Here is a 26,618-nt window from a genome sequence, read left to right on the forward strand (position 1 = left end):
AGAAATGATGCCACCTGGCAGGATAACTGTACAATTAGCCTACAATTACATAATGAATTAAATTACTTGGAAGGAACCGTTTATCCCGGTTATTATGAATAATACATGTTGATGATTATTGTAAGCCTGTTACTGTTGCCACCGTTTTATGAAAGCAATAAACCACTCGAAGTCATGCATGACAGTGATTTTACTATGAATCAACTTCTTGTAAATTCACTGTAACTCGGGCCGCTTTATTGATATATATTTTTATTACCATATTTAGCATTTACACCCAAAAACAAACCCCATCTCGGCTGAAATCTCATTAGCGAGTAAGTCTAATCATGCAGGCACAGGCACTGCTCAGAATCAGGACGGTTTCTGTAATGTGTGAAGGAGGAAAGAGGTAATAATGTGACTTTTAAGCAAGTTTTGTGGAGTAACTCGCTCCTGTGATCTGCTGTCACTGACTTCCTTCTTCAGAGGGGATCATTGAGAGAGCAGGTAAGAGCTGGCCAGCACCCACAACACACTTTAAACCCTTTCAACACTGGGGATTTCAGATTTCCATGTCTTGTCATGTTGCTTTGCGTTATTCCCCCGAGGATTCATCTGATGTTATGCACGAATTTACGGGATTTCTGTCATTCTAGCTTGAAGGTTAGCGCAGGCTACGTTAGTTAGCTTCAGTTTGACACACATCCCCCGCACGCTGACATTATTAAAGGACCTTTAGAGGATAAACGCGTATTTGAGAGACCCACAGTTGATTTCTCATCACGTAAGTGTTGTATTTACAGAAATAATAGTGTTATTGACTTTCCGCGTCCGTGTCAGTTTCTTTAGCCGTTAGCTGAATTAGCCGTCAAAGTCATTTTACGTCTATGCACATATTTATTAGCGAACAGGATTTTTATTCAAACATTAAGAGTGTTTATATTGTCTACTTTGTCATTAAACGTCGTTTGGACTCGTAGTTGTGTGTGAATGAGTCGTACATACAGGCCTAATCAATCTAAACAAAGTTTAAGATAGCCGGAGTTATCTTTGTTTTCATTTATCGCGGTCGTAAACGCTGCTGTTTAAAGAGTTTTGTTTTTATTCGCGTCTGTAAATGTCATGAAGTGTGTTCAGAGAGTGACACGTAGGCGAAACGAGTCCATTGACGTGATATGAACTGAGTATAACACAGTCTTTATGTGGAGGATTTGGGCTGTGTTTCAAAACCTAGTGTGCTGTCAACCAACACACAACCTTTACTGTCTATGCACACAACCCACAAAATGCTGTCTAGGTGGGGAACAACACAACTTGTGTGTTTATGTAAACATTTCAGGCGCCTTGGCTTATGAGTCTTGCCCGTGCAGGTGTGAATCACTCAGGTAAAGGTGTCAACTAACCATTTAACCCTTTGTGTTCACCCCCAGACCCCCTTCAGACACTGTGAAGCCACGGGCCATCCTGATGTCGGAGCCCAAAGCGCCCACCCCGGCCCCTGGGGACACCTATAAAGGCTGGCTCTTTAAATGGACTAATTACATAAAGGGATACCAAAGGCGCTGGTTCGTCCTGAGCAATGGCTTGCTGTCATATTACAGGTGAGTTTGTGCTGTGTTTTTGTTGTTTATCGACCTCCAGGAATTTTCAAGTTTTCAGGATTTATTTTCTGTCAGACAACAGGTCGCCTAGAAGTTGATGGCAACGTCTGTTGTCCTAATGAACGTTTTGTGAGTCTGAACGAAGTGTTCTTTGGCCTTTCAGCAATATCTGAAAAGGTGCTAAGCTTTAGATGTTGAAATAACTTGATATTTTTGAATAAGGCAAGCATCTCTTTTGCTTTTACTTATGCATATAAACTTTCTTGGTTTGGTTTGTGCTTTATTGATGATGTCTCATCAGACGACTTCAATCCATTGGACTGGATGGGCCAGTAATGCAATACTATTATAGTAGTTTTTAATTCATTTTTATACTAGCTTTATTTTTTAGATTAAAATAAAATGTAATTTATTGTTTCTTTTTTTCATTTGTAATGTTTGTCATTATTTTGTGGCTTAAAAATATATTTAAATATTTCTAGAATTTTTTTGTTGTTGTTGTCATTTTTGTAATGTAATTATTTTTGTACTTATTATTAAATACCACTATTTAGGTTTAATTTTATTTCAGTTTTTATTTAATTTTCATTTAGTAATTTCAGTGCATCAACTTAAAATTAAATGTTGATTTGAACACTAACTGAAATAAGTTAAAATTTTAATCTAATATTCATATTTTATTTTATTTCAATCAACAAAACTGTTTTAATAGTTTTAGTTTTAGTAAAAACTCAACACCTGGTGTTCGTCAGTCTGTAAGATGATGCCATTTTACGTAATTCGATTTGAGTGGGAGTCTGATCTGGTGGTGAAGCCACATTCATCTCATTGGGCTCTGTCAATTATTAATACTGCGTGAGAGAGCGCACGCATGTGTGTCTGCTTGTGCGATCCTCACTGTTTGCTCAACAGTTTGAGATGAGAGGATAACACATTGCTTAAAATCCACCCTTGTCACCTGATGTTCAAATATACGATAAAATAACAAGGTCCAACGCCTCAGCAGTTGGCTAGTGAAAGTGTGTGCTTTATTTTTGACTACTTTACTTATGTTGTAATCGTTTCTTGAATACGAAAATTAAATGTAATCATCATTAAATAAATACTGTGTTGATGCCACACCAAAGCAAATAAAAAAAGATCTGTAGTGCATCATTCAATTTTTTTTCCTTATACAGTTGATTATTATTTGATAATCTAATGTAAATGCATACACCACCGGTGTTTGGTGGCAGTAAGACTATGAAAGGAATGAATACTTTTATTTAGCAAGGATGCAAAATTATCAAAAGTGACATTGTTTATAATGCTGTTCTTCTGAACTTTCAATTAATCAGAGGACCCTGAAAAACTGAATCAGTTTTCACAAAAACATGAAGCTGCACAACTGTTTTCAACAGTGATCATAATCAGAAATGTATTTGAGCAGCAAATCTGCATATTAGAGGGATTTCTGAAGACTGGTGTAATAATTCTGAAAATTAGCCTTGCATTGCAGAAAACACAGAAAATTGAACCTGATCCGAATTTTTTTTGTAGCAGATGAAAGTTTCGGAGGCAGTGTGTAAAACATGATTGTCGGATTTATTTTTTCAACGTGCGAAAATTTCGGACTAATATTTCGGACTCGGTGTGCTATAAATGACATACTTTGGAAAAGACTTTATTAAATGTTCGCCGTACAGTCTGTTACATATGTAACTTTTAAATACTGAATTTAAGTTGAAACTGAGATATCAGTATAACAAGGTGTGGCAGACCTCACCGCAGCAATACGGTGTAAATGAAAGACACAAGTGCACATTGTCATGTCCACCTCCACATGATTGGCTGAGCGAGTTTGGGTCACGTGACTATCTTAACCGGTCATCTCTGTTCAGGAGGATCACACGCTCGACTGAAGGCTTGATTTCTGCACTTCCTCTGCTCCTGCAGGCAGACCTCAGTGGTTTCTCATCGTGTGTGTGAAAGATTCATCAGGAAATGTAGAGGGCGACTAAGAGATTTCACAGTTTCATGGGTTACAGGCTCAGGACTCTTGTGTCATGTCATAGCCCATCCAAACTGGTCTTGCCTCATTTTTTCCTGCTGAGTATAAAAAAAATCCTGGAACTGGTGATTCATCAGTGTTGGCAAATTACAGCTGGAGATGAATGAACTTCTGACAGTTTTACTGCTCCGTTTTATAAAATGCAACAGCGTTATTTTTTACTGTTATAGTATTTATAAATACTTCGAATTAGCTTTTATTATTAGATTTTCAGTATCTAGTCTTAGTTGGGTTGGGTTTACGAACTTGGTACTTTTAAGGCCACCGACTGAATTACGTCGATACTCTCGAGTACATGATTCAAGTTTTGGACTGCTGTCTTATTGAGATGAATGTGACACGTCGGGTTTGCAATAATAACTGCGAGTTGTTCTAAGCATGTTGCAGCGCCTCTTGTCCGCTGTGTGACTGCCTTGTTTATACTTCTGTCTGGCTTCGCTTCGCGAGCTTCTGCTGATTGCACTTTTGTGCATGCAAGGCCGTTTATACTTGTTGCGCTAGCCATTGTACTAGGGCTGCAACTAACGATTATTTTGATAATCGATTAATCTGTCGATTATTTTTTACGATTAATCGAATAATCGGTTTATGTACTTATATTTTAGTTTTTTCCATTTTTTCCCCCAAGTAAATTATTAATAAATGGTCTTTATCCTTCAGCATAGATTTTTAAGAGATTTTAACCATTTTGCACTGTCATATCCTCATCAAAAATATACCTGGAGTTGTTTTATTGTGTTAGTAATCCTTTGTCGAACTCTTCTGCAATCAGAACACTGACCCATACTCATATTGAAATTTCACGAGGAGATTTCAAATAATGTTTTCACCATGGCAGTCCTTAGAGCTCCTAAAGTAGTTTAACATCCTGAACAAAGCTTATTAAGGAATCTTTCAGAACATATTTTCACAAAGAATAAGAATAAAACAGAATAAAATTGCAGTGCATTGTATTTTATTATTTACTGGGAAACAGCTTTGTAGCTTATGCTGTGAAATTGTAAACAATCCTTCGAAAAAAGTGCCAATGGCATGAAACCTGAATGGAACTCACAATTTAAAGTAAAATCCATCAGAAGGTTGTCCAGAAAAAAAAAGTTGGACGCACACAAAAAACCTGCTGTGTGAAAAAGAGCAGTGAATACTTAGAAAAAAAAAAGTGCATTTCAAATATCTTTAAACATTTACCTCTCTCATTCAGTCATAATTAAGCTGCACGACTGAATTTTGAACTGGTAAACGACAAACTGATCACAGAACATGTTTGTAAAGCTTTAAATGTTAACTGTTAAAAAGCAATGTTATCAGCTTTTACGACTAAACATTTGCAAACAACATTGTACTGGAGAATCTGCACAAATGAAAGTCTCAGGGGCCGTTCACAAATCGCGCCTAAAAACGTGTGGAAAACGCTAGGCGCACCGCTTTCTCCTTCTTTCCAAAGCGCTCGCGCAGAAGCGCCCCTGAGTCGTCTGCCTTTGTTAAGCAACCATGACGTGCTCTCTCCTTGAAGACGCGGAAATTTCAGCAAAGGATAAATGGATTTGCAGCTCAAAAAATCGCTTGCAGTAGCTCTGCTACTAAATTTATTTCAAAATGGAAATCCATATACAGCTATGATCAGCTGTTCCTTCATCTTGACTGAGCTTTTAACGTTACGGGAAAGGATGAAGCTGATTGGTTAGTTCTTGTCACATGACCCGCGATGCGCTTGCAGCATTCTGAAGAGTTGAAATGTTTTTAACTCGATGCGGTGCGGTGTTGGAAATAACGAACTTGAGCGCGCAAAAGACGTGATATGTGAACGTCCCCTTAAACAGTTCAGTAGTGCAGAGTTTACAGGTTACTCTTCTTTTTTGAAGGCTCAAAGTAAAGTACTCCCACATCACGCTGAATGCTGCAGAGACACTGTTCGGGAAGCACGTGACATAAAACGAGGCCAGCTATTGGCTATTCGCTACTTCTCCTGCTGTACTGGCTGAGTAAAACCTCCGGCGGCTCATTACTGCCACACTTTAGTCACCGCAGATTTGAAATATGCACGAAATGAGCTGCTTACGGCAAATAAAAGTTATTTAGCAACGAATCGATGATTAAATTAGCTGACAACTATTTTAATAATACATTTTAATCGATTAAATCGATTCGTTGTTTCAGCTCTACATTGTACTATTCTTTGAAACGACATGGCAAGACTAGGAGTAATTGTCCTCTAAAACCATCAGGAATCAGTGGAGAAGTAGTAGTGAATGAATTAATTTCTTTATGTAGCCTACAAACCGATTAGGTTGTGGGTCAGTTTGGAAGACTGTGAAAATGTTTGTTTTTAGTACACTTCACCAAACCCACACTACAAAATAATCAAAGAATCATATAAAAAACGGTAAATCTTGAGTATATTATGTGTGACATTGGAATTATTGTGTGTAGTTGCTGTATAGCAAAATGTTAAAATTAAGAGGTTTGGACCCCCCCCCCCCCCACCACCACCACCAAAATAAATGTTTTTGTTTTTACACAGAGAGCAAAGTACCGAAAAAAGATAAAAAAATTTGGTTAAAATGTGACGGTACCCACCCCTTAGTTTGAGTAATTTCATTGTGTTTTAGTCATTATTAACTAGTTTTGCAAAGCTTTAATTTATTTTCATTTTAGTTTGAATAAATTTAGTGCTTCAGATTAAATTCAAATTATTTTTAATTGATTTCATTTTAGTTAACAATAAAAACTCTGCTAGATACAGACCTTCAGCCAAAAGCGCTGAAGTTAAGAAATTATAACAAATCAGATTTCAGCTTTCATAAAGTTTGTGAATGATGTTTCTTCCCCATACTCTCTCCAACAACTTGCCTCTTTATTAAACATGTATTGGGTTTATTAAATATTTTGCAATATGTTTTTAAAATGTTGCACTTTGTATTTGCAATCGGAGTCTTGCAGCCTGTAGCTTTATATTGTTCACGTTGTTTGTCATTTGATTGATGGATCTTGGAGATGGTTGGTTTGATTCATGGCTCAGAAATGTTCATTGAGGTAAATATTTTTCTGTGTATCTGTTAAGATTGTAAACATGAGGCTCTTTTCTAATCTGATACCAGATACTATGATAGCAGCAGTAACAAGTCGTATCTTCTGTAACATAAATGCTCAAGAGTGAAAGAAACTCTACCCGAAGGCTTTTCTTGAATGCTTGTCTTTCAGTGCTAATTCATGAATATTGCATCAGATGCCGAAAAACAGCTGTCAGAGTTTAATGAGAGCCTCATGAATGCTGCTCTAGCTTCACAGAAGCAGACTTTGACTAACATTATGAAATCTGAAACACATCACATCCTGTTCTGGCCACCCGTTTAGCGATGATAAGCACTGTTTAAATCTAAAAGAGGATATAAGTATGACTAAGTAAAGTGTTTTATCTTAAACACGTCATCTTATCTCAGTTCCCTTTGCTCTTCCAGGACCCAGGCGGAGATGGGTCACACATGTCGGGGCACCATAAACCTGGCCACAGCCAATATCGCGGTGGAAGACTCATGCAATTTCGTCATCTCTAATGGCGGCACGCAGACGTATCACCTGAAGGCCAGCTCGGAGGTGGAGAGGCAGCGGTGGATCACAGCACTGGAGCTGGCCAAAGCCAAAGCTTTCCGCATGCAGGCTGAGTCGGGTCAGTTGGAAAGCAAACCACATTTAAGAAAAGCACAAAAATGCACACTTTGGGGTTTCTGTTTCACGGTTTTCGTTCCTCTTTTTTTCCTGCAGATGACTCCGGGGATGACTCCACTTCTCCTGGAGCAAGTCAGGGCTCAGGCTCACGCAACTCAGAGGTGCAGTCCACCCTCCGGACGCTGGGCAGCAAGGTGGAGGATCTCAGCACCTGCAACGACCTCATCGCCAAACACGGCTCTGCACTTCAGCGGTCAGTCCACCTTTCTCTAACAGACTGGACACAATTGACTAAATCTATTGTAGGGGTGCATGATATATATCGGCCGATGATTAATGCACATCTCGTCAGTAAAGCTGGTTTATCAGTGGTAAATACCATCAGGTGCGTGATTTCACATATAGCAGCTATTACTACACAGAGCCGTTGTTAACTGACAATCTGCACAAATCCAAGCTGATAATGAATGTGGATTTGCGCATCCTTCAGTTAACAACGGCTCCGTGTAGTAACAGCTGCTCTATGTGCAATCATGTACCTGATGGAATTAACCGCTGATTAGAGATCCGGCTTTACTGACGAGATGTGAATTAATCATCGGCCGATATATATCATGCACCCCAAATTCATTGCTCACATTAATAGCATTAGTTTGAAATCCATTTATTTATATAATTTCATATAATATGAATATATATCTTTTTATGTCATAATTTATCAATGTTTTTTTGTATTATTTTAACGTGTGTGTGTGTATATATATATATATATATATATATATATATATATATATATATATATATATATATATATATATATATATATATTACAAATTATTGTAAATAAAAGCTAATTTTAAGCTAATCTTTACAAATTATTATTATCATGTTATTAAAATCTTTAAAATAATTATATTTAGATATTATTTATATTGTTAATATTTTGATTTAGCTTTTTTGTTTTTTCTTTCCATTTTATTTGTAGTTTGTTTTAGTAATTTTGTTGTTCGTTTGCCTTTTTTTTTGCAAAACGTTTCTAGTTTTTAGTCTTCTAATATTTATATTTTGTAGCATATTTATATTAGTATTTTAGCATTATTTCAGTAAATGACAATACATGTGTATATATACTCTATCGATCGATCGATCTGTCTATCTATCTACACATACACACTTTATTTAATAGTTTTTAAGGGGGTCATCGGATGCCTATTTTCCACAGGTTGATATGATTCTGTAGGGTCTTAATAAAAAGTCTAACATAGTTTGGTTAACATTTCTCAATGGTAGTGTAAAACAACACCCTTTTTTTCTGTCAAATACAGCTTTTTTCAGAGCAAGCCGTTTTGTAGCATTTTCCATTAAATGCTAATGAGCTCTGCTGACCCCGCCCCTCTCTTCCGAGCTGCTCTCTGAGGGACTGTTTACTTTACCCGCATTGATTGTGGAACTTGCAAATTAGCACATTATTAGGAAAGACAATTTGCAAAGATTCATTAAAAAAACATATACTCAATTCTTCTGGAGTTGAAGCTGGATCACGACTGATTTGCGCGAACATAGATGCAGTTATGTAGATCAGGGACACATTCCCTTCAAAAACAAAGGTAATCCACTGCGTCTTCAGCAGCTCATATGTTGGGATTAAATGATGACAGCTATGTTCATTATTACATCCAACAATAGAATACCTCAATCGCTTATGACATTCTTGATGACAGTCAATCAGGGGTCTCCGGTAAAACACCAGTCCAGTCTGTGCTGAAACGCCACTGTCAATCAAACTATCGTGGGAGGGGCCTGTCTGCATCTGAAATCGGCTCGATTTGAGGAAGGGGAAATGATTTAACAAGATTAAAAAAAACACTGGTTTGGATTTTTATCATTCTATGGTGGTTGTGTACACACACTGCCAACACACATTTCAGTTCAAACAACTTGTAAAATTGCATGTAGCATCTGGTGAACCCTTTAAGACTTTACTGTTATTCTTAAAAGTGGAAAACAGTAATAGTCAAGAAAAAGTATGTCTAAAATTCAGTTCAGTTAAAGTTTATTTGTATAGCGCTTTTCACCATACCAATTGTTGCAAAGCAGCTTTACAGGAAGTTAAGTTTCTACAATCTGTTCTGTACTAGCTTGTCAAAGGTGACCATGTCGAATTGATGTACATATTGCAGAAATGAGACAATGAACCTTATAAACAGCAATGATTATATGTTGCAATCAAACTTGTAGCAAAATGTGGTAGTTTATGTTGTTTCAGGGTTGGCATCATCTGAGGTCCTCTGAGGGGTTTGCATCATCTCTTCTCAGGTGTTCGGTCATCTCAGGTCTTTGTAAGGGCTGGATCCAGACTGAAGCTTGTGTAAATCCTAGGTACCATGGGATGTCAAACCTTTTGTTTTGCCCTCAGATTCTGAAGTAGTTTCTTATGCTTTCTTTCAGTTCCTTGTCTGAGCTGGAGGGAGTTCGGCTGGGAGGAGAGACGAGTGAAAAGATTCGGCAGGTGACGGAGCGAGCCACTCTCTTCCGCATCACCTCCAACGCCATGATCAACGTAAGACCTCAGAGCAAATCATCTACTTTAGGGGAAAAAGCAACTCACTGCCTTTTATTCACTAGTGGTTGTTTGTTTACAGCACACAGAAACCACAGTTAAATGATTCTTAACGATGCTCTAACGATCTGATACCCAGGCCTGCCGGGACTTCCTGGCGTTGGCCCAGGCTCACAGTAAGCGCTGGCAGAAAGCCCTGCAGGCTGAGAGAGAGCAGAGAGTGCGACTGGAGGAGACACTGGAGCAGCTCGCCAAACAACACAACCATCTGGAGAGAGCCTTCAGAGGAGCGACCGTACTGCCTTCATCCCAGAGCAACCCTGCCATAGACAGCAAAGGTGAAGTACGGCTGATGCAGAAAGACCGAACAATTATATAGAGACTACAATGCATTAGAAATCTTTGTTTATATGTTAGTTGCACACAACAATGAGAAAAAAAAGACAACTAGTGGTTTCGAACTCCCCAATTAATGACTCTTCTAAGCTAATCTTTTTCAATTAATCTGTCAGTTGTTTTACAAATCAGTTTTTAACACAGCACACAATTTTCACTAAATGTAGGCAATTGAGAATAAGATTAAATCTTTTCAATTTTGTTATACAAATATAGCACTATATGGTAATAAACATCAATAAGTATCTAAATGCACACAACCATTTAGAAGTCTGGGGTTGAATGTTTCTTCTGAACTTCTTCCTGTGATGCAAATCTGAATTTTTTTGCATTATTACTCAGAAATCAGAATTGGAAATCATTCTAATAAACTAATTTGCTTGCTTAAGAAACAATTATTATTAATTATTATTATGCTGCTTCATATTTTGGTTGGAGCTTTTTGTGATAAACTTTTTTTCAGAATTCTGTAACATTATACATGTCTTAATGGCACTTTTGCTCTATTTAATGCTTGCTTGCTTGCTTAATAGAAGTATACATTTTACAGTATTGGTAGTGTGTTTCACAATTTAAATAACTAAATTGTAAAAAAAAAATTGGAAAATGCAATTTGTCATTAAATCAGAATTTTTAAGCCGTTTGAATTGTGCAAGTTTGAACTGATTAAAATACTTTTTTTATTATATTCTTTTTATTTTTTTTATCCAATTTAAAAGTTGCAGTGAAACCTTTGGAATATTCAAAGTATTCTTTATTTTTCAAATTGGCATCCAATTCCTTTTTTTTGATCGTTCTAACTAATTTCTGTTTAAAAACGAAAAAAAAAAATCTGTTTAGTCATATATTTGAATACTGATTTCCTGTATATAAAGCATACTTCTTCTTTCTCTGTCCTGTAGGCCCAGTTCCAGGAAAGGGCGACGTCAGTGACGAGGACGAGGAGAATGAATTCTTTGATGCATGCGAGGACGTTCAAGAGTTTATCACTGTACCAGCAGACCCCAAATATCACAGGTCTGTATTTACTGCCTCGCTCCTGTCGTTTACCTTTTACCCCTCTGTCCCTTAACTCTATTCTGATATGAGTGTTACTGGACCTAAGTGTGTGTATCCTCTTTCTTCCCTTCCCCTTCCTTCTCTCTCTCACTCTCTGGCTCTCTCATATGCTCTTTCCATTTCTCTCAGGAGATCCGGCAGCAATGTCAGTGGAATCAGTAGTGAGCTGGGAATGGACGACGGGACGACGTCGGTAAGGCGTTTATGTACACTGGCAGAATAATTATTTTAATAATGATTTTGAAAGAAGTCTCTTAAGCTCACCAAAGCTCATTTATTTGACCAATAATACAGTAAAAATAGTAATGTTATGAAATATTACTACAGTTCAAAAACATTATTTTTTTTTTATATTTCTTAAGCAGCAAATCAGTATATTAGAATGATTTCTAAATGATCGTGAAAAAAAAATTAATTATTCCAAACATTTGATCACCATTAAAAAAAAATATATATATATATATATATATTTTTTTTTTTTTTTTTTTTTAATTTAAATTAAATTTTACAAATCAACATATTGATGAATGAAGTTCATGTTTAAACACCTTTTTTTAATCTTTCCCAGCTAGATGAGCAGTCTCTGGGGTCCAATCCCGAATCTCCACAGTCCCGGGAAGTAGTGCCTGTGAGAAAGAGGCGGAGCCGAATCCCAGATAAACCAAATTACTCTCTCAATCTATGGAGCATCATGAAGAACTGTATCGGAAAAGAGCTCTCCAAAATCCCTATGCCTGTATGCCTATCCGTATCTTTACAAGAATCCCAACCAGCCCAGATTCATTTGCTTTCAACACATCCTTTCTTTTCACAGGTGAACTTCAACGAGCCCTTGTCTATGCTGCAGCGTCTCTCTGAGGATCTGGAGTACTACGAGCTGCTGGACCGGGGCGCCAAGTGCCAAAGCTCTCTGGAGCAGATGTGCTACGTGGCAGCTTTCACCGTGTCCTCTTACTCCACTACAGTTCACCGCACGGGCAAACCCTTCAACCCTCTGCTGGGCGAGACATTCGAGCTGGACCGTGTGCAGGACACTGGCTACAGGTCCCTCTGTGAGCAGGTGAGCCTTTGTTTATCTTGAGATAGATGAGTTGTGTATGATATTAATCCGTTCTTCTTCCTATCTCTGTCTTCAGGTAAGCCATCATCCTCCGGCTGCGGCACATCACGCGATCTCCGAGCGAGGCTGGACCCTGAGACAGGAGATCGCCCTGGCCAGCAAGTTCAGGGGAAAATATCTCTCCATCATGCCCCTGGGTAACTATTTATCCTATTCTGAGCCTTATCACAATGTTCAAGTTTGTAAAGTAACATGCAGCTTATTCATTCAGGGAAGAGTTGTTCTCATTAGTTCCTTTTCTGAAAAACAGCATATAAAACAAGAAGTGCAATGCAAAGCCCATTAGAAACAACAGTTTTTGGACACTTTTATTAGCTATGAACATATTCAACTAACATTTCACAACCACAGAGTGTCACAATACGGTTGGTCTTTATTTTTAACAGTAGCAGTTTCAACAGTAGCAGCTGTTTTATAATGAAAAAAACATAACTAAAATGAAACTAAATGTTTTGCCTTTAGAGTGTGCCAGTGCTGTATTTAAAACAGATAAGCCATGTGATTTGGTATTTTATTTAATGCAACAACATTTGGACACTTAATTATGACTTAAATATCCAAATACTTTTTTGATATGCCCATTTAAATGGCTGCCCAAACTAGGCTTAGTGATTCGATGATAAGCTTATAATGAAAACATAAAAATTTTAAATGTAAAATGCATACATCTAAAATTAAAAACTTTCAATTTAAAACACTAAAAGAAATAATTAGATATTAAATACAAATTTGTTTTATTGATGTCATGTAACTATTAACCAACATCAGAGAACTGTAAATGCATTGTTACATTTAAGTATTAAATTCAAATCTCTATGGGGCATTTAAATTAAATACTTTAAATCAAAGGGGTTCGGCTGACCAAAAAAAAAGTAAAAAGGTTGGAATCCCTGCTTTAATGTATTAGTATATTCATATTAAAAGATGGATATTAAAATGTCATATGCTTACATTCATGTTTTTAAGCAAGAGTTTTCAAGTTCTTTTTGAACTGCTTGTTTGTTTGCTCCAGGTTCTATTCATTGTATCTTTGAGAAGAGTAACAATCACTACACCTGGAAGAAAGTCACAACCACAGTGCACAATATCATTGTCGGGAAACTCTGGATAGATCAGGTCAGAACACACGCTACTTATTTACACATATTTTCATATAATCAGCATCAGTGTGTCTGGGTATAAAATGAACTGATGGACTTGTTAGTGGATAATGCTACTGTAATTCCTCTTTTAATTGTACAAGTGTAAAAACTGTGCTCATTTCAACAATTTTTGGTATATTTCACTTGCTTATGTCATTTTAAATTATATTATGTAAATAAAATGATTGTCACCCAGCTTTCTTGTGCATTAATTTTTTTCTGGTTTTGCAAATTACATTTGCATTATACAAATGCAGCCTTTAAATTACCTAAATATCTGTAGTGGATCATTTTATTCATAAGTGATATTGGTGTCTCTCTCTCTGAATTCAGTCGGGAGAAATAGATGTTGTGAACCACAGAACAGGGGACCGCTGTCATCTCAAGTTCGCCCCGTACAGCTACTTCTCCCGAGATGTGGCCAGAAAGGTGAGTCAGCAGCCGTTTCACTGACTTCTTTCTCCCAGAATGCAGACGTGTCAGTTTTTTCCCCTTTTATTCGTCACCCTTTGCATCTTTTGATGTTCTTTTTGCCCATTCTGTTATTTTTTTGTCCGCTTTCGCTTCCTTCTTGTGCAATACCTCTCTCTGTAGGTCACGGGGGTAGTGACGGATAAAGACGGGAAAGCGCACTATGTTCTGTCTGGGACGTGGGACGAGAAGATGGAATGCTCTCGTGTGATGCAGAGCAGCAGAGGGGGAGAGAACGGCACCGACGGGCGACAGAAAACCGTCTATCAGACGCTCAAAGCCAAAGAGCTGTGGAGGAAGACACCGCTGCCGTAAGAAATTCCCTGACACGTACAATATTTCCCAAGTTCAAGCTCAGTCGACAGCATTTGTGCCTCGATTTCTTTAAAAAAGCCAAAAAGAACAGTAGCAGTAACAAAAGAGATGAATGAGCCACTCTGTAAATGTTCAGTCATACAGCCACAAAAAAATTTCAGTTATATTTAATATATATAAGGCTAATTAATAAATCTGTTTTGAGCTCTCCTTTTTATTTTGTGCAGTTTGAAAGCAAAGAAATTAAGACAGACTTAAATTAATTAGAAAGAACAACAAACATTTCACTACTGATATTTATTTATTAGTAGTAGTAGTATTATTATAATACTGCTTTTTTACAGTATTATTATTGCACGTTTTATTTTTTTTATTTTTTTTTATTATTATTGTATGCTCATATTTCTGGTGAAACAGTGCATTCTAAAATTATAGGATTCTCATTTCTGCTTTAAAATCCTCCAAAAATTGGTCCCACACATTTCAGTTGTGTCTCATTGTAATCTTTTGCCTTTTTCAAGAAAACAAGGTTTGGTTTTCAACATTATGCCACAAATCCTGTCAGTTTAACTTGTACTGAGTCTGGAATAGACCTTTAATTAAAGAATATGAATTAGAATGCATGACACGATTATTCATGAGTAGTTGGAGCTATGGCTTAGTGTTTAGTGAATGTTTCTGGCACATCATGTTGTGGTGCTCAAGAGAGATTTCGACTGGAATTTCTTAATCTCCATAATTTCCTGTCCTTTCTCTCTCTGTACTTTGTAGGGAAGGTGCTGAAAACATGTACTACTTCTCGACCCTGGCATTGACATTGAATGAGCCGGAGGAGGGCGTTGCTCCCACGGATAGCCGGAGGCGGCCGGATCAGCGTCTGATGGAGCAGGGCCGCTGGGAAGAGGCCAACGCTGAGAAACAAAGACTGGAGGAGAAGCAGCGCACCGTCCGCCGAGAGAGGGAGAGAGAGGCCAACCACAACGGCAGCCCTGCAGAAGAGGTTAAGGAGCCAGCGGACAGGGGTAAAGTGTCCTTTTATTTGTCATTCAGCTCGTCTCCTCGTTTCCTCCGCCTTCTCGGCGTCTCTCGTTCACTCCTCTGTCTCTGTCTTTCACTCAAGCTCTCATTGAGGACTTCATATCTGACTCGCCACTAAAAAGCAAGTACTCCTGTTCTACTACCTTTTCTTTCCTATTTTTAATTGTCGTCTTCTGCGTTTTCTCCCATCTCACACACGCACGAACACACACACACACACACACACACACGCATGCAGACAATGTCATAGTGCTTATTTGCTTGACATTAAAGGAATAGTTCACCTAAAAATTTACATCTTTGTCATTTTCTTCCAAATCTAGGAATTTTCTTGTGTCTAGCTTTTCCACAAAATCAGTGAAAGGGACTTAAACTTGAAAGCTTTAAGCAGTGTTATATTTATTTACCTAATACAGTACAGACCAAAAGTTTGGACACACCTTCTCATTCATGACTATGAAAATTGTAGATACACAGTGAAGGCATCAAAACTATGAATTAACACGTGGAATTATATATGGAATTATATACATAACAAAAAAGTGTGAAACAACTGAAAATATGTCATATTGTAGGTTCTTCAAAGTAGCCACCTTTTGCTTTGATTACTGCTTTGCACACTCTTGGCATTCTCTTGATGAGCTTCAAGAGGTAGTCACCTGAAATGGTCTTCCAACAGTCTTGAAGGAGTTCCCTGAGAGATGCTTAGCACTTGTTGGCCCTTTTTCCTTCTGTCTGCGGTCCAGCTCACCCCTAAACCATCTCGATTGGGTTCAGGTCCGGTGACTGTGGAGGCCAGGTCATCTGGAGCAGCACCCCATCACTCTCCTTCTTGGTCAAATAGCCCTTGATGCCTTCAGTGTGACTCTACAATTTTCATAGTCATGAAAATAAAGAAAACTCTTTGAATGAGAAGGTGTGTCCAAACTTTTGGTCTGTACTGTATATCATAATGGTATTTTTGTTTATTTATTATTTTATTATTATTACTGTATATTCATAGTAGTAAGTCTGGTTTTTAAGTTTCTTTTTTTATTTTAAAGTTTCAGTTTTGTATATTTTTGTTAATAGTGAGAGATTTTTTTTTTTTTTGCGTTTTAGTACTTGCCTTGACAACTCACTGACATTTTAAGTTTTATGTTTTGTTTTCTTTTATTTTAGTTAACATTTATTTTATTTCAATTAATACACGTTTTAATAGTTTTAGATGATTCCTAAAAACCTGGCTCCAAAATGACAACCAAGTACCATAAAAGTAGTAGCACACCTGTTTTGTAATACTTTGTTGTCTATGATCCACGTATGCAAAAAAGAGTCATATTGAGGTTTAGAACGACATAAGGGTGAGTAAATCATGACAGGATTTTTATTTTGGGGTGAACTGTCTCTTTAATATCCAGGATCACTTTCCCTGCCTCCATTATGCCATTCACTCATTGTATTCTTTCTTTTTTTGTTTTTGCCTTAATTTGCACCCCCCTTTTAAATTTTTGGCTGCTCGTCTCTCAACTCTGATCAGCCGAAGAAGTCGAGATTGCCAGTGAGCCCTCTGAGACCACTTACAAAAGCAAGTACCATCCCATCCCTCTCTTCTAATCAGTCTGTCTCTCACATTTATCATCTAATCATCTTCACTTTCCATCTGTCTGTCCCTCCGTCAGCTGACACAGATGAAACTTCTTCTGATCTTTCACTATCAAGCAAGTAGCAGAATCAGCACAGACTATAGCTTTATAGTGTAGTTTAGTCATTTTCATACTTGATTTGATTGCCGAGTCCTGAGTTCGATTTCACCCCTGAAGTTTTTCTTTTCTGATTGTTTTGCTGCATTCACATCATCAATATTAACATAATTGCTAGAGTCAAGAAATACAACAATTATAAACCATACTATAGTCCGTGTGAACTTTATCCTAGATCACATTTTTTGAGGAGATTCAGGAGTGAAAAAACTCTATAGAACTGTCATGACTGTCATTCAATAGAAACCAGACAATTATTAGTCTTGGTTCTTATTTAAATGTATTCTTTTGTCATGCATTTTTAATTAGATGCCAGTGTGTGTATTTTTTTCCACTAGTGGGCAGTGTGAAGGCATAAACTAGGAGTATATACAATATCAATTACAGAGACTACAGTCAGTGTAGACTTTAATTTCTTCAGTTCACTCCTCCCATGCATGCTAACCTCTCTCTCACTCCTCTTCTCTTTGCCCGCATCCCTCGATCTTCATCTGTGTGCTTCTGCAGCTGAAACACTGCACGGCTCACACCCACCTGCATATTCAAGCAAGTACCACACACTCGCTCACATCACACAGAGATGCATACAAAACCAGTGTTCGTAATGAAGTGGAATTATCTCATTGTAATTGAGTGGAAACAGTTGTTAGAGCTACATTTTTACAGCTTAATTGAGTCATATTATACATTATACAACATTATATTTTTGCTTATAACCACAAGATCCACAATTCATGTTAATGTAGTTATAATATGACTTTCTTAACTATTGCAAACGTACAGCGTATGCATTGGTTATCACAGAAAACTACACACCAACATGTACCTCCATTTAAACTTTGTGCATTTTTGAGCTGATGGATGAGACTCTCACTGTCTCGTTATCTGCTCTGTGTCGCTCTAGTGGAGGGTCCTTATGGAGCTCCGGTCAAAAGCAAGTAACATCCACCCAAAACCCTTCCAGCCCCTCCATTACTCACATATGATAGAGCTAGGTGGTATGATCAAGCAGAAAACTGTAGTTTAACAATTACATTGACATGCTACTCACATTGAGTGTGGACATGTAAGATTTTTGCACATCTGATTTTGCACACCTGTGCTTTAATAAACTATAATTCAATATTTAAAAAGAAATGTACTTTTGGCTCATAAAATAAAATATTAAAATAAAAAAATATAGTAAAAAAAATATATGTATGAAATTTTTTTTTTATATATATTTGAGTTAGACAGTAATGTTATGTTCTTATGTAATTATGCTCATAATATTAAGTTTTACTTTATTTTACTAAGGTCCTTGTTACAGTGCAATTATACATTTAAGTAGCGAGTTATATTAATTAACTGCATGTATTTACTATATGGTTAGAGTTAGGATGAGCGTTTGGTTTCATGTTAGTTGCATGTAATCATGAATAATTTATTGTTATTACTATAGAAAGTACACATAATGTGTAACAAGGTCACTGTAAAAGAAAATTGTTATTAATATTTAATATATACTACCTAGATATTATATATTATGTAGCTCATTTTCCAGCAAAAATAACTGCACTATTATTTATACTCCATTACTAAAATATAAAGTTGTATCTTGGACTGTGATATAAAATGCTGGTCATGCTGCCCACCTCTAAACTTTACCAATATTTTTTCCTTTATTTGCTTTATTCTTCTTCCTGAGTTGTCCATGTGCCTCTTAGCTGCTGTTTATCAGCCTGTTGTGTGAATATTGAAAGCGAGACATGTTGAATCAGAGACTGTAGCTGATTGTTTAACTATAGATTTAATAGTTTAGTCAGCGTATGTTTTGCAAGTTCCAGGCTGTATTTGAAATAGTTTCTAATAGCTTTGTAGAAAAGGGCTCTATTGAGTTACTAGCACCCTCATATATGTTCTGTTCTCTAATTAAGTGACTGTTTGTTTGCTTTTGTATGTATGTGTCCGCTTTGTTCGATCAGGTGGTCACCAGGACAATTACAAGCCCATGTGGTTCGAGCGGCAGGTCGACCCGATGACAGGAGAGCCCACGCACATCTACAGAGGAGGATACTGGGAGGCTAAGGAGCAAGGCAACTGGGACACCTGCCCGGATATCTTCTGATCCCTGTCACACACATGCCCCAAGATGTCTTCACTGTCCCGATTCCCGGAAGATAACAAACAAACGAAAGCTCAGTCAGCTGCCCCTTCTCTTTTCCCGTATCGTAGTATATCGAGATGCGTGTCCTCTCTTTCGCCAGCCGTGCTCTACTCAGTGGACAGTAAGGGACACCGAATTGGACACCACCATCCACTGTGTGTCTCTCTGTTCTCCTCTTGTTCACGGGATTATTAAAGAATAGGGTTCACCATTCAGTAAACGCTAGCGTTAAGAAAACATATCCTTTCCCGCTCCACACATCTTCCTCAAGCGGTGGACGTCATATCCTTAAACATCCGGGGGATATGAAGGCTTGTGTGTGTGTGTGTGTGTGAATGAGTTCAGAGAAGCACTGTAGTGCTCTTTCTTTTCATTGAGCATGTTTGTGTGAAAGATGAAGTTTATGAAGATGAAGAGCTCGCCTTGGTTTGTGGATTTTAAAGGAATGGTTTGCGTAAATATGAAAGATCTGTCATTGCTTACTCACCACCTTATTTCTTTTGCAAAACAAATATGTTTGTGCACAACATGTCAAGTGCTAAAAAGTATGATAAAAGTACCATTAAAGTACTCTATGCGATTTGAGGAGCTATGTTCCTACTGAATTTATACAATAGCTTTCTGTGAGAAGTTCTTAAATTTTTTGAACGCCAGTTGAGACATGATTTTTTTTTTGGAGACAAAATAGTCAAACTGCACCATTTTTTAAAACTCTAATCAAATTTAATATCAGAGCTTTGACATATTAGAAGATTATCAGTAAATTGCACTCTTTTCATTCACACTAAGTCAATGCATTACTTCAGATAAAACAAACAAGTCATATGCATCACTTTTATGGTGGTTTTAAGGCATTAGTTTGGTCCCTTTTGGAGTTTGACAGCCTATAAACTGTTCTACAGAAGAAAAACCCCATCAAAAAGTATAATAAAAGTAGAGATTTGAGATGTTATATTCTTTCTGAATCTACTATACAGTGCATAAAATTCTCACTTGTTTGATCTGGTACAGCATTTACGACACACAAGAACCATTGGCATTTTTGAGTCGCTAGTTATCAGACTGCAAATGTTTTTGAAACCGTTCGCAAATAAGATTTCAGAGTTTCGGCAGATTTGGAAGATTGTCAGTGAATAAATCAGTCTTTTCTGTCAATAAGCAATCATTTTACTTGAAATGTAATTTTTTTTTTTCGGGGTCCTTTTTTGGACCTTGATAGCCTATAACCTGTTGTTCAAATAAAATAAAAAAAAAACATTATTTATCATGAACGTAGTCTAAGTCATTTGTGATGCTATATTACAAGTCTCCTAGTTTTATGCAAGTTTTCTTTATTTGTTCAAACTGGCATGATAATTATAAAATGCAATAATCAATAGCATTTTAGAGTCGAGGACCATCAAACCACACAATTTCCTCCCAAATGAATGTCAGAGCTTTAACAAAAGAAAAGATTTTCAGTGAATAATAATGTAAATTCCAGACTTTTCATATTACTTGAAATACAACGCACAATTTGTATGCATTACTTTCATGGTGCCTTTAAGTCATTATTTTGTCTCTTTTTTTTTCAGCCTTTGAATAAAAAATAAAAAAAAATCAACAATGTGGGTTTGAATGACCTGAGGGCGAGTAAACAATGGCGTCATTTTCATTTTTGCTTGAACTGTTCTTTTGAATCCCATCACAACTGTACAGTCCTCTCGATCCATTCTGTCCATTTTGATCTTCTTACTAACACCCGCTAAAATCTCTTAAAATGACTAACAGGTGTCCAGAGCCTGTTTGTTTATAGCCTCCAGAACAGCAGATTGTGCTGTTATAAGCAGGAGAGCCATGTAAGAACTCGATGTTAGCTGCACTGCTCGAGTTTAGCTTCAGCGTTTCAAACTGACATGTCACTGTGATGTGAAGGTTTCCCCTTCAGCCTGGGCACAGATGCATTATAGGCCTCTCCTGCTCGCGTGGAAAGGGGTGAAAAGAGGGACTGTGTCCACAAACTGAGGCACTCGAGTGTGTGTGTGTGTGTGTGTTCAGATGAACACGTGAGGTCAAGGGAGTCTCAATCCTGTGTGTGTATGTGTGTGTGATCATGAGTGATGTATTTGGGATTCGTTGAATATTCCAGTGAAACAAAAGAGAAAAATCGCATTTTATTTTCAAGTGTACTTAAACACATGCGTGGGAAATTAAAGCAAGGATACAGCAATGCAAAAACATTGCAGATACTTGTGTATATATATCAAATAATGAAGTAAAATATTCAAACTATTAATACCAATTCTTCTTATGCTGACACTGATAGAGTTATAATCATGATGGTAATTTTGATGTAGTTTGAGGGTTCAGCACAATTATTTTTATTTTTTTTATACAAAACGCAGTTGTTCTTTCTTCATGTCAAAGACAAAACGTTTTGCTCATTGTCCTTCAATGGATTAGACTAATGGAAATTTTATATTTGTGTATATATCCCATCATCCAGTTCTGTTAAAACCACGGTTTCAGTCTGAATTCACAGTTTTACTGCTGTTTGTAATAATTACAGATTCTATTTTCTTTGTTTGCAGTCTTTGTACAACTGTAGAACTTCTTTCTTCATTGATTTCTTTCCTTTGACTGTCATTCCTGACAGTTTTCCTCACTAACGCTGGTTGGCATCCTTTCTTTTTTGTTTGTCCTGTTGGTGTTGTCCCTCTCTTGGCCTCTGATCATTGTGTTGCAGCACAGAATTGCTCTTGACTGTCGTCATGGTGCAGATGATGGTGTAATAAAAGCTGGTTTGATAAGGAAATGATCAAATGAAAACAGCCTGTCATGCCTGTCTTTTTGTATTTTCACCCTTTGCATAATTTGCAAGTAGAGATAATGGCTGAAATGCAGTTAAGCAGTAAGTTTCAGTTTCCTCTCTTTGCTCTGGAGGACAAGCAGTTTTAGTGTGCACTACATACTTTTTGCATTATTCCCTTCCAAAAATCTTAAGTTTCTATTTTCCAGCTGTGAGCTTTTCTAAGGAGGCGTGTCTCGAAATATTCATTTTAAAAAGAACTCGCTCTAACTATAACTCACTATAGGTCAACAACCAGATCACTGCAAGAAACTTGGAGGACCAGTCTTCACCAAACAAGGTAAAAATTAAGACATTTGTGTTTTCCACAAGGACCGCACATGCTTAAAAATCTTTCTCTTACATGGTTTTAGAGGAATTGTATATGAGACACAGAAACATCAAATATAAATTCAACCATAATTTCACGATCAAGAATGTATATTTACAACATTCTCAAAATGTCTTTATTTTAATTATACAATTTCAAGAGAAAAAGAGCTGTCTTTTGTACATATTTAAATACTAAAAAAAGTTTTTTGTTTTTTTTTAAACCTGTGTTGATGTTTAGTTGACTGGTGTTTCTGACAATAATGTATATGTTTGTAGCAAAATAAGACTCGGAAATGTTAAGTGTTACCTTTAAAGCTATAAATTGGCTAAAATTTATTCAGTAGATTGTATTATAATACATTGTATATTTAAAAAAAAAAGTATTGGAATTCTAAATTCAACAGAAGACTAAGAATGTTTGGTTTTTTTATATTTAATACTTAAATTATTTGTCATAACATGACCATTGAAATGGTGGAAAACATAAATGTTGAAAAATTGCATCATCTAAAATGCACTTTCCCTTTAAAACAGTTTATATTTACTGCCTCATCGTTTGGTTTTACTATTATTCTATATATTTCTTCATTGTGTCTTTCTCTTATAGCTGTCCATCATGGTGCAAACTCTGAATGAACTGTCCCAGCTAAAATACTCCGGCTACGGTCAGCCGTGGCCTAGACATGGCTTGAACCTGTTGTATTGGTTTGCTCATGACTACATCGACTTCAGAAATGGGCAGATTGTCTCCATCTATAGTCCTCAAGATGGAGACTTTGGTTTCCACAAGTACCATAACAGAATTGAAGATGATGATGATCACATTGTACCCCTTCAGAATCTCCCATACTATGAGGTGGGCAACCTGAACGCTCCAGGAGCAGACGTACTCCCAAATGATGTCAGGGCCAATTACATGCACAGCAATCCTGACAGTAACAAGGATCGCATTATTGTGCGTCAGGACGCCAATGGCAACTTCAACAGAGTGTATGTGACTGAACACAGTGACCCGAGACGCTTCGACAGCAGCAGAACCTACAGATTGAGCCAGGGCCTCCTCCTGATCATCAAGAACATGACTCGAGAGCAGTATCTCAAACAGACATACCACACCCAGGAAGATCGTGCCAGAATCACACTACAGAGCTGTAACGTTAATGAGACTGCAGCTGACAACAACTCCTGGTGTACCATTCAATGAGCCATTAAAAAGCTGCTGAGATTAACCTGCTTTCATTATATCTGTGATTATTATATACATTTTATTATTATGTAATGGCAAATTGATAAAAGCATCTTTTAGTGATGGGTGAGTTCGAATAACTGCTTCAAGAAGCGTCAAAACCTTTATGAATCGTGTTTCTGAGTGAATCGGAGCAAGTATGCCTGCTGACAGTCACGTGATTTCAGTAAACGAGGCTTTGCTACATCCTACTGTTTTGAAGCGTCTGTGGTTTGAGGATAGGGTGTTAAATGCATTGAACGTGTGGTTGTAAATGATCTTGAGTCATTTTTACGAGATAAAGCTGCAGTCTGTAACTTATTTTGGTTAAAAATTATCCGAAGTAATCTTATAATGTTTTCTAATTTGTGTAGTACTGGTTGAAATTCTAGAAAATTCGTGCTTGCTGCTGCGTCATTACATCACATCATACTTACATTTATCATTTTGATGGCAGATTGTAATCCAGAAAGGATTATGTGTTTACAGGGGCATCGCACGCAAATCTACATGCTAATACACATGTAGTCACGCAATGCCGATGTTGACAAACAATTTGACAAAAAAGTATAACAATAATAGTAATTTGCATGGTTTTATTTGAAGCTAAGTGAATGTTAGATTTTTAATCACCATTAGTAGTGCGATGTAATGCTTTTTTCCTCAGTTGGTCAGAACAAAAGTGGCAGACTTGTTCCGATGACAATATCCGGTGATTGTTTTTTATTTGGGACATATATTCCAAGATATAGAATCTGTTATTCATAAGTACAGTATTCACACCGGCGCAGTGACTGACAGCCACACATTCACCTTAAAACGTTAGATTCATCCACGCAAGAGTCTTTGCGGTGCACAACCCACTCAAAGATGACAATTCTGCAAACATCTGCAGTTGCAGGTTTCAAATATAGATGGCGACAAAGAGGCAAAACTAACAGACTTCAGCTTTATATTCATTAGAGTTTATTAGAATGCATTTTCATGACTTTAACCAGCAGATGTGGAGATTCCAGTGCTTGGATTCATTTTGTGAAGCAACTGGTTCGATTGAACAGACGTTTCCAAAAACATTGCGTCTTCCGTCACTGTTATAAATGCATGTTTCCTGTTATATAATCAAGTTTTAATTCATTTACTGGTTTCCTTTGATTTCTATTAAATGTGTGGTTTCTCTGGCTTGGCTTGAAATAAAATGACTTTGGAAACTCTTAATTTGAAATGTTCTTTTTTGTTTGTGCAAATGAATCTCTTTAGTAGCCTAATATCAGATGCCCTTCGAAAACAGGTGACACTGGTGATGGTTCACACAATTTTCATTCCTCATTAAGTATTTCTGTCTGAAATGTTTTGATGAAACAAGATTATTCCACTGTTACTCAGTTTTTGGCTGGAAATGTCTGGCACAAAGCAACATAAGTTTTTGTTAACCGAGATTTCTCCCCCCATTAAAGCCATTATCCGAGTGTGAACACTTCTGCAGGATAAGTGGACTCGTGTTCATATTGCTGATTTTTTTATTGCTTTATTAGTTACAAAATCAGGTTAGGAGTGTCTATATAGCAGTGTCTTTGCCCTCACACAAGACAATGTGTAAGCTGCTACATACAAGGAGCTGCTGGATACAACCATTCATTACCAGATACTTACAGGTATTTATTTATAAAAAATGATGTATACATTAGCTGGAATATGGCAGCCAATCTTGAGGTGCTTGCAGATTAATCCTTCATTTTACTGCAAGATTCTTAGAGGATCAGTTTTTCTATTGCAAGGCCAAGAGATTTCTGATCATATTTCTGTAAAAAAGTGATTAATGCATGCCGACTTTATTCTGTTGATATTGAGAGAAAATAGTCAGAATGGATTTTAACATGCCTAAAAGTGAACTGATATTACTGCACTTTTATTAATGGTTAAACATCCCATCAAATAAGAAAAACTAATTACTTACAGGCTTTTCATTTCAACAGTCTTAGTTTTGCATTTTTAACTGTATATACCTGTACATTTACATTACATATGCACTTTTGTTCGAGTAAAATCAATACAGTTCTTCACTTTTTCAGCATATTTGTAATGGACACTGTGAGAACCCTGAATGACTTGTCTGATCTGAGAGAGACCAGGTTTGGTCAGCCGCCTCCCAGACACGGTCTGAGCTTGTTGTGGTGGTTTGCTCATGATTGTGTTCAGATTGATTTCAACGGTCGTATGACTGCAGAGTGCAACCCTAAAAATGGAGCTTTTGGTTTCCACCGATTCCATAATAGGGATGGACTGCTTCCTTACAGTGACCTACTATACTATGAGGTGGGCAACCTCAACTTCACTGACTCACTGCCTGATTATGTCACTGAGAATTACACGGGATATTCAGACAGCAGCAATAAAGATCGCATCATTGTTTCCTTTGACCCAAGGCGGAGAAGATTTGAGAATATTTATGTGACACAGCACTCGGATCAGGTGCACTTTGACCAGAATCACACCTACCGCATTAGCACTGAACTCATCAAGGACATTCAAGACTTGAACCGTGAAGACTTCCTCAGAGAACCCTCTATAGACATATATCAGTCAGTGCAGGGAGAAAGCTGTCAGAATATTAGCAATGAACTCATACAGGACAATCAAGACTTTGATCATTCCATAGACATGCCTCAGTCAGAGCAACACAACCATACAAACTGCAGTCAGAGAAAGAAATGCTGCTGTGTGCTGCTTAGCTGCAGTCTGCTGGTACTGCTGCTCATTGTTGCTACTGCTGTCTATTTATTGTTATTCTAGATGATTTGAAATGGCATGTTGCAGTTTGTTCCCTTTGAGTCAGTTGTTTATTTAGATGAAATTGAACACGTTTATTATTATGTTGAATAATACAATGTTGAGCATTGTAAATTTATGACAGCATTCTTTTTAATGGTTTATTGCAATGATGTAAA

General features: G+C 37.1%; 1 protein-coding gene across 5 annotated transcripts; it reads left to right on the plus strand.

Annotated features, from left to right (window-relative positions):
* Nucleotides 1–334: 334 nt before the first annotated feature.
* On the plus strand, nt 335–19,929 carry LOC132144018 (oxysterol-binding protein 1-like). Of its 5 annotated transcripts, none has more exons than XM_059554719.1 (17): nt 335–489; nt 1,413–1,583; nt 7,092–7,300; nt 7,396–7,552; nt 9,748–9,859; nt 9,999–10,197; nt 11,158–11,272; nt 11,444–11,507; nt 11,883–12,050; nt 12,129–12,374; nt 12,451–12,571; nt 13,447–13,550; nt 13,910–14,005; nt 14,171–14,358; nt 15,134–15,384; nt 16,920–16,967; nt 17,650–18,271. In XM_059554719.1, the coding sequence occupies exons 2-17, from the start codon at nt 1,450–1,452 to the stop codon at nt 17,745–17,747; spliced, it is 2,310 nt and encodes a 769-aa protein (XP_059410702.1). In that variant the 5' UTR covers nt 335–489; nt 1,413–1,449; the 3' UTR covers nt 17,748–18,271. The 5 variants fall into 5 exon arrangements, with proteins under 5 accessions (XP_059410702.1, XP_059410698.1, XP_059410701.1 ...); XM_059554715.1 differs by lacking the exon at nt 17,650–18,271 and adding an exon at nt 19,107–19,929 and having other exon boundaries at nt 338–489; XM_059554718.1 differs by lacking the exon at nt 17,650–18,271 and adding an exon at nt 19,107–19,929 and having other exon boundaries at nt 338–489; nt 11,447–11,507.
* Nucleotides 19,930–26,618: the final 6,689 nt, after the last annotated feature.

Source organism: Carassius carassius, chromosome 7 (assembly GCF_963082965.1).
Source record: "Carassius carassius chromosome 7, fCarCar2.1, whole genome shotgun sequence".
In the NCBI taxonomy this organism is placed as follows: Eukaryota; Metazoa; Chordata; class Actinopteri; order Cypriniformes; family Cyprinidae; genus Carassius; species Carassius carassius.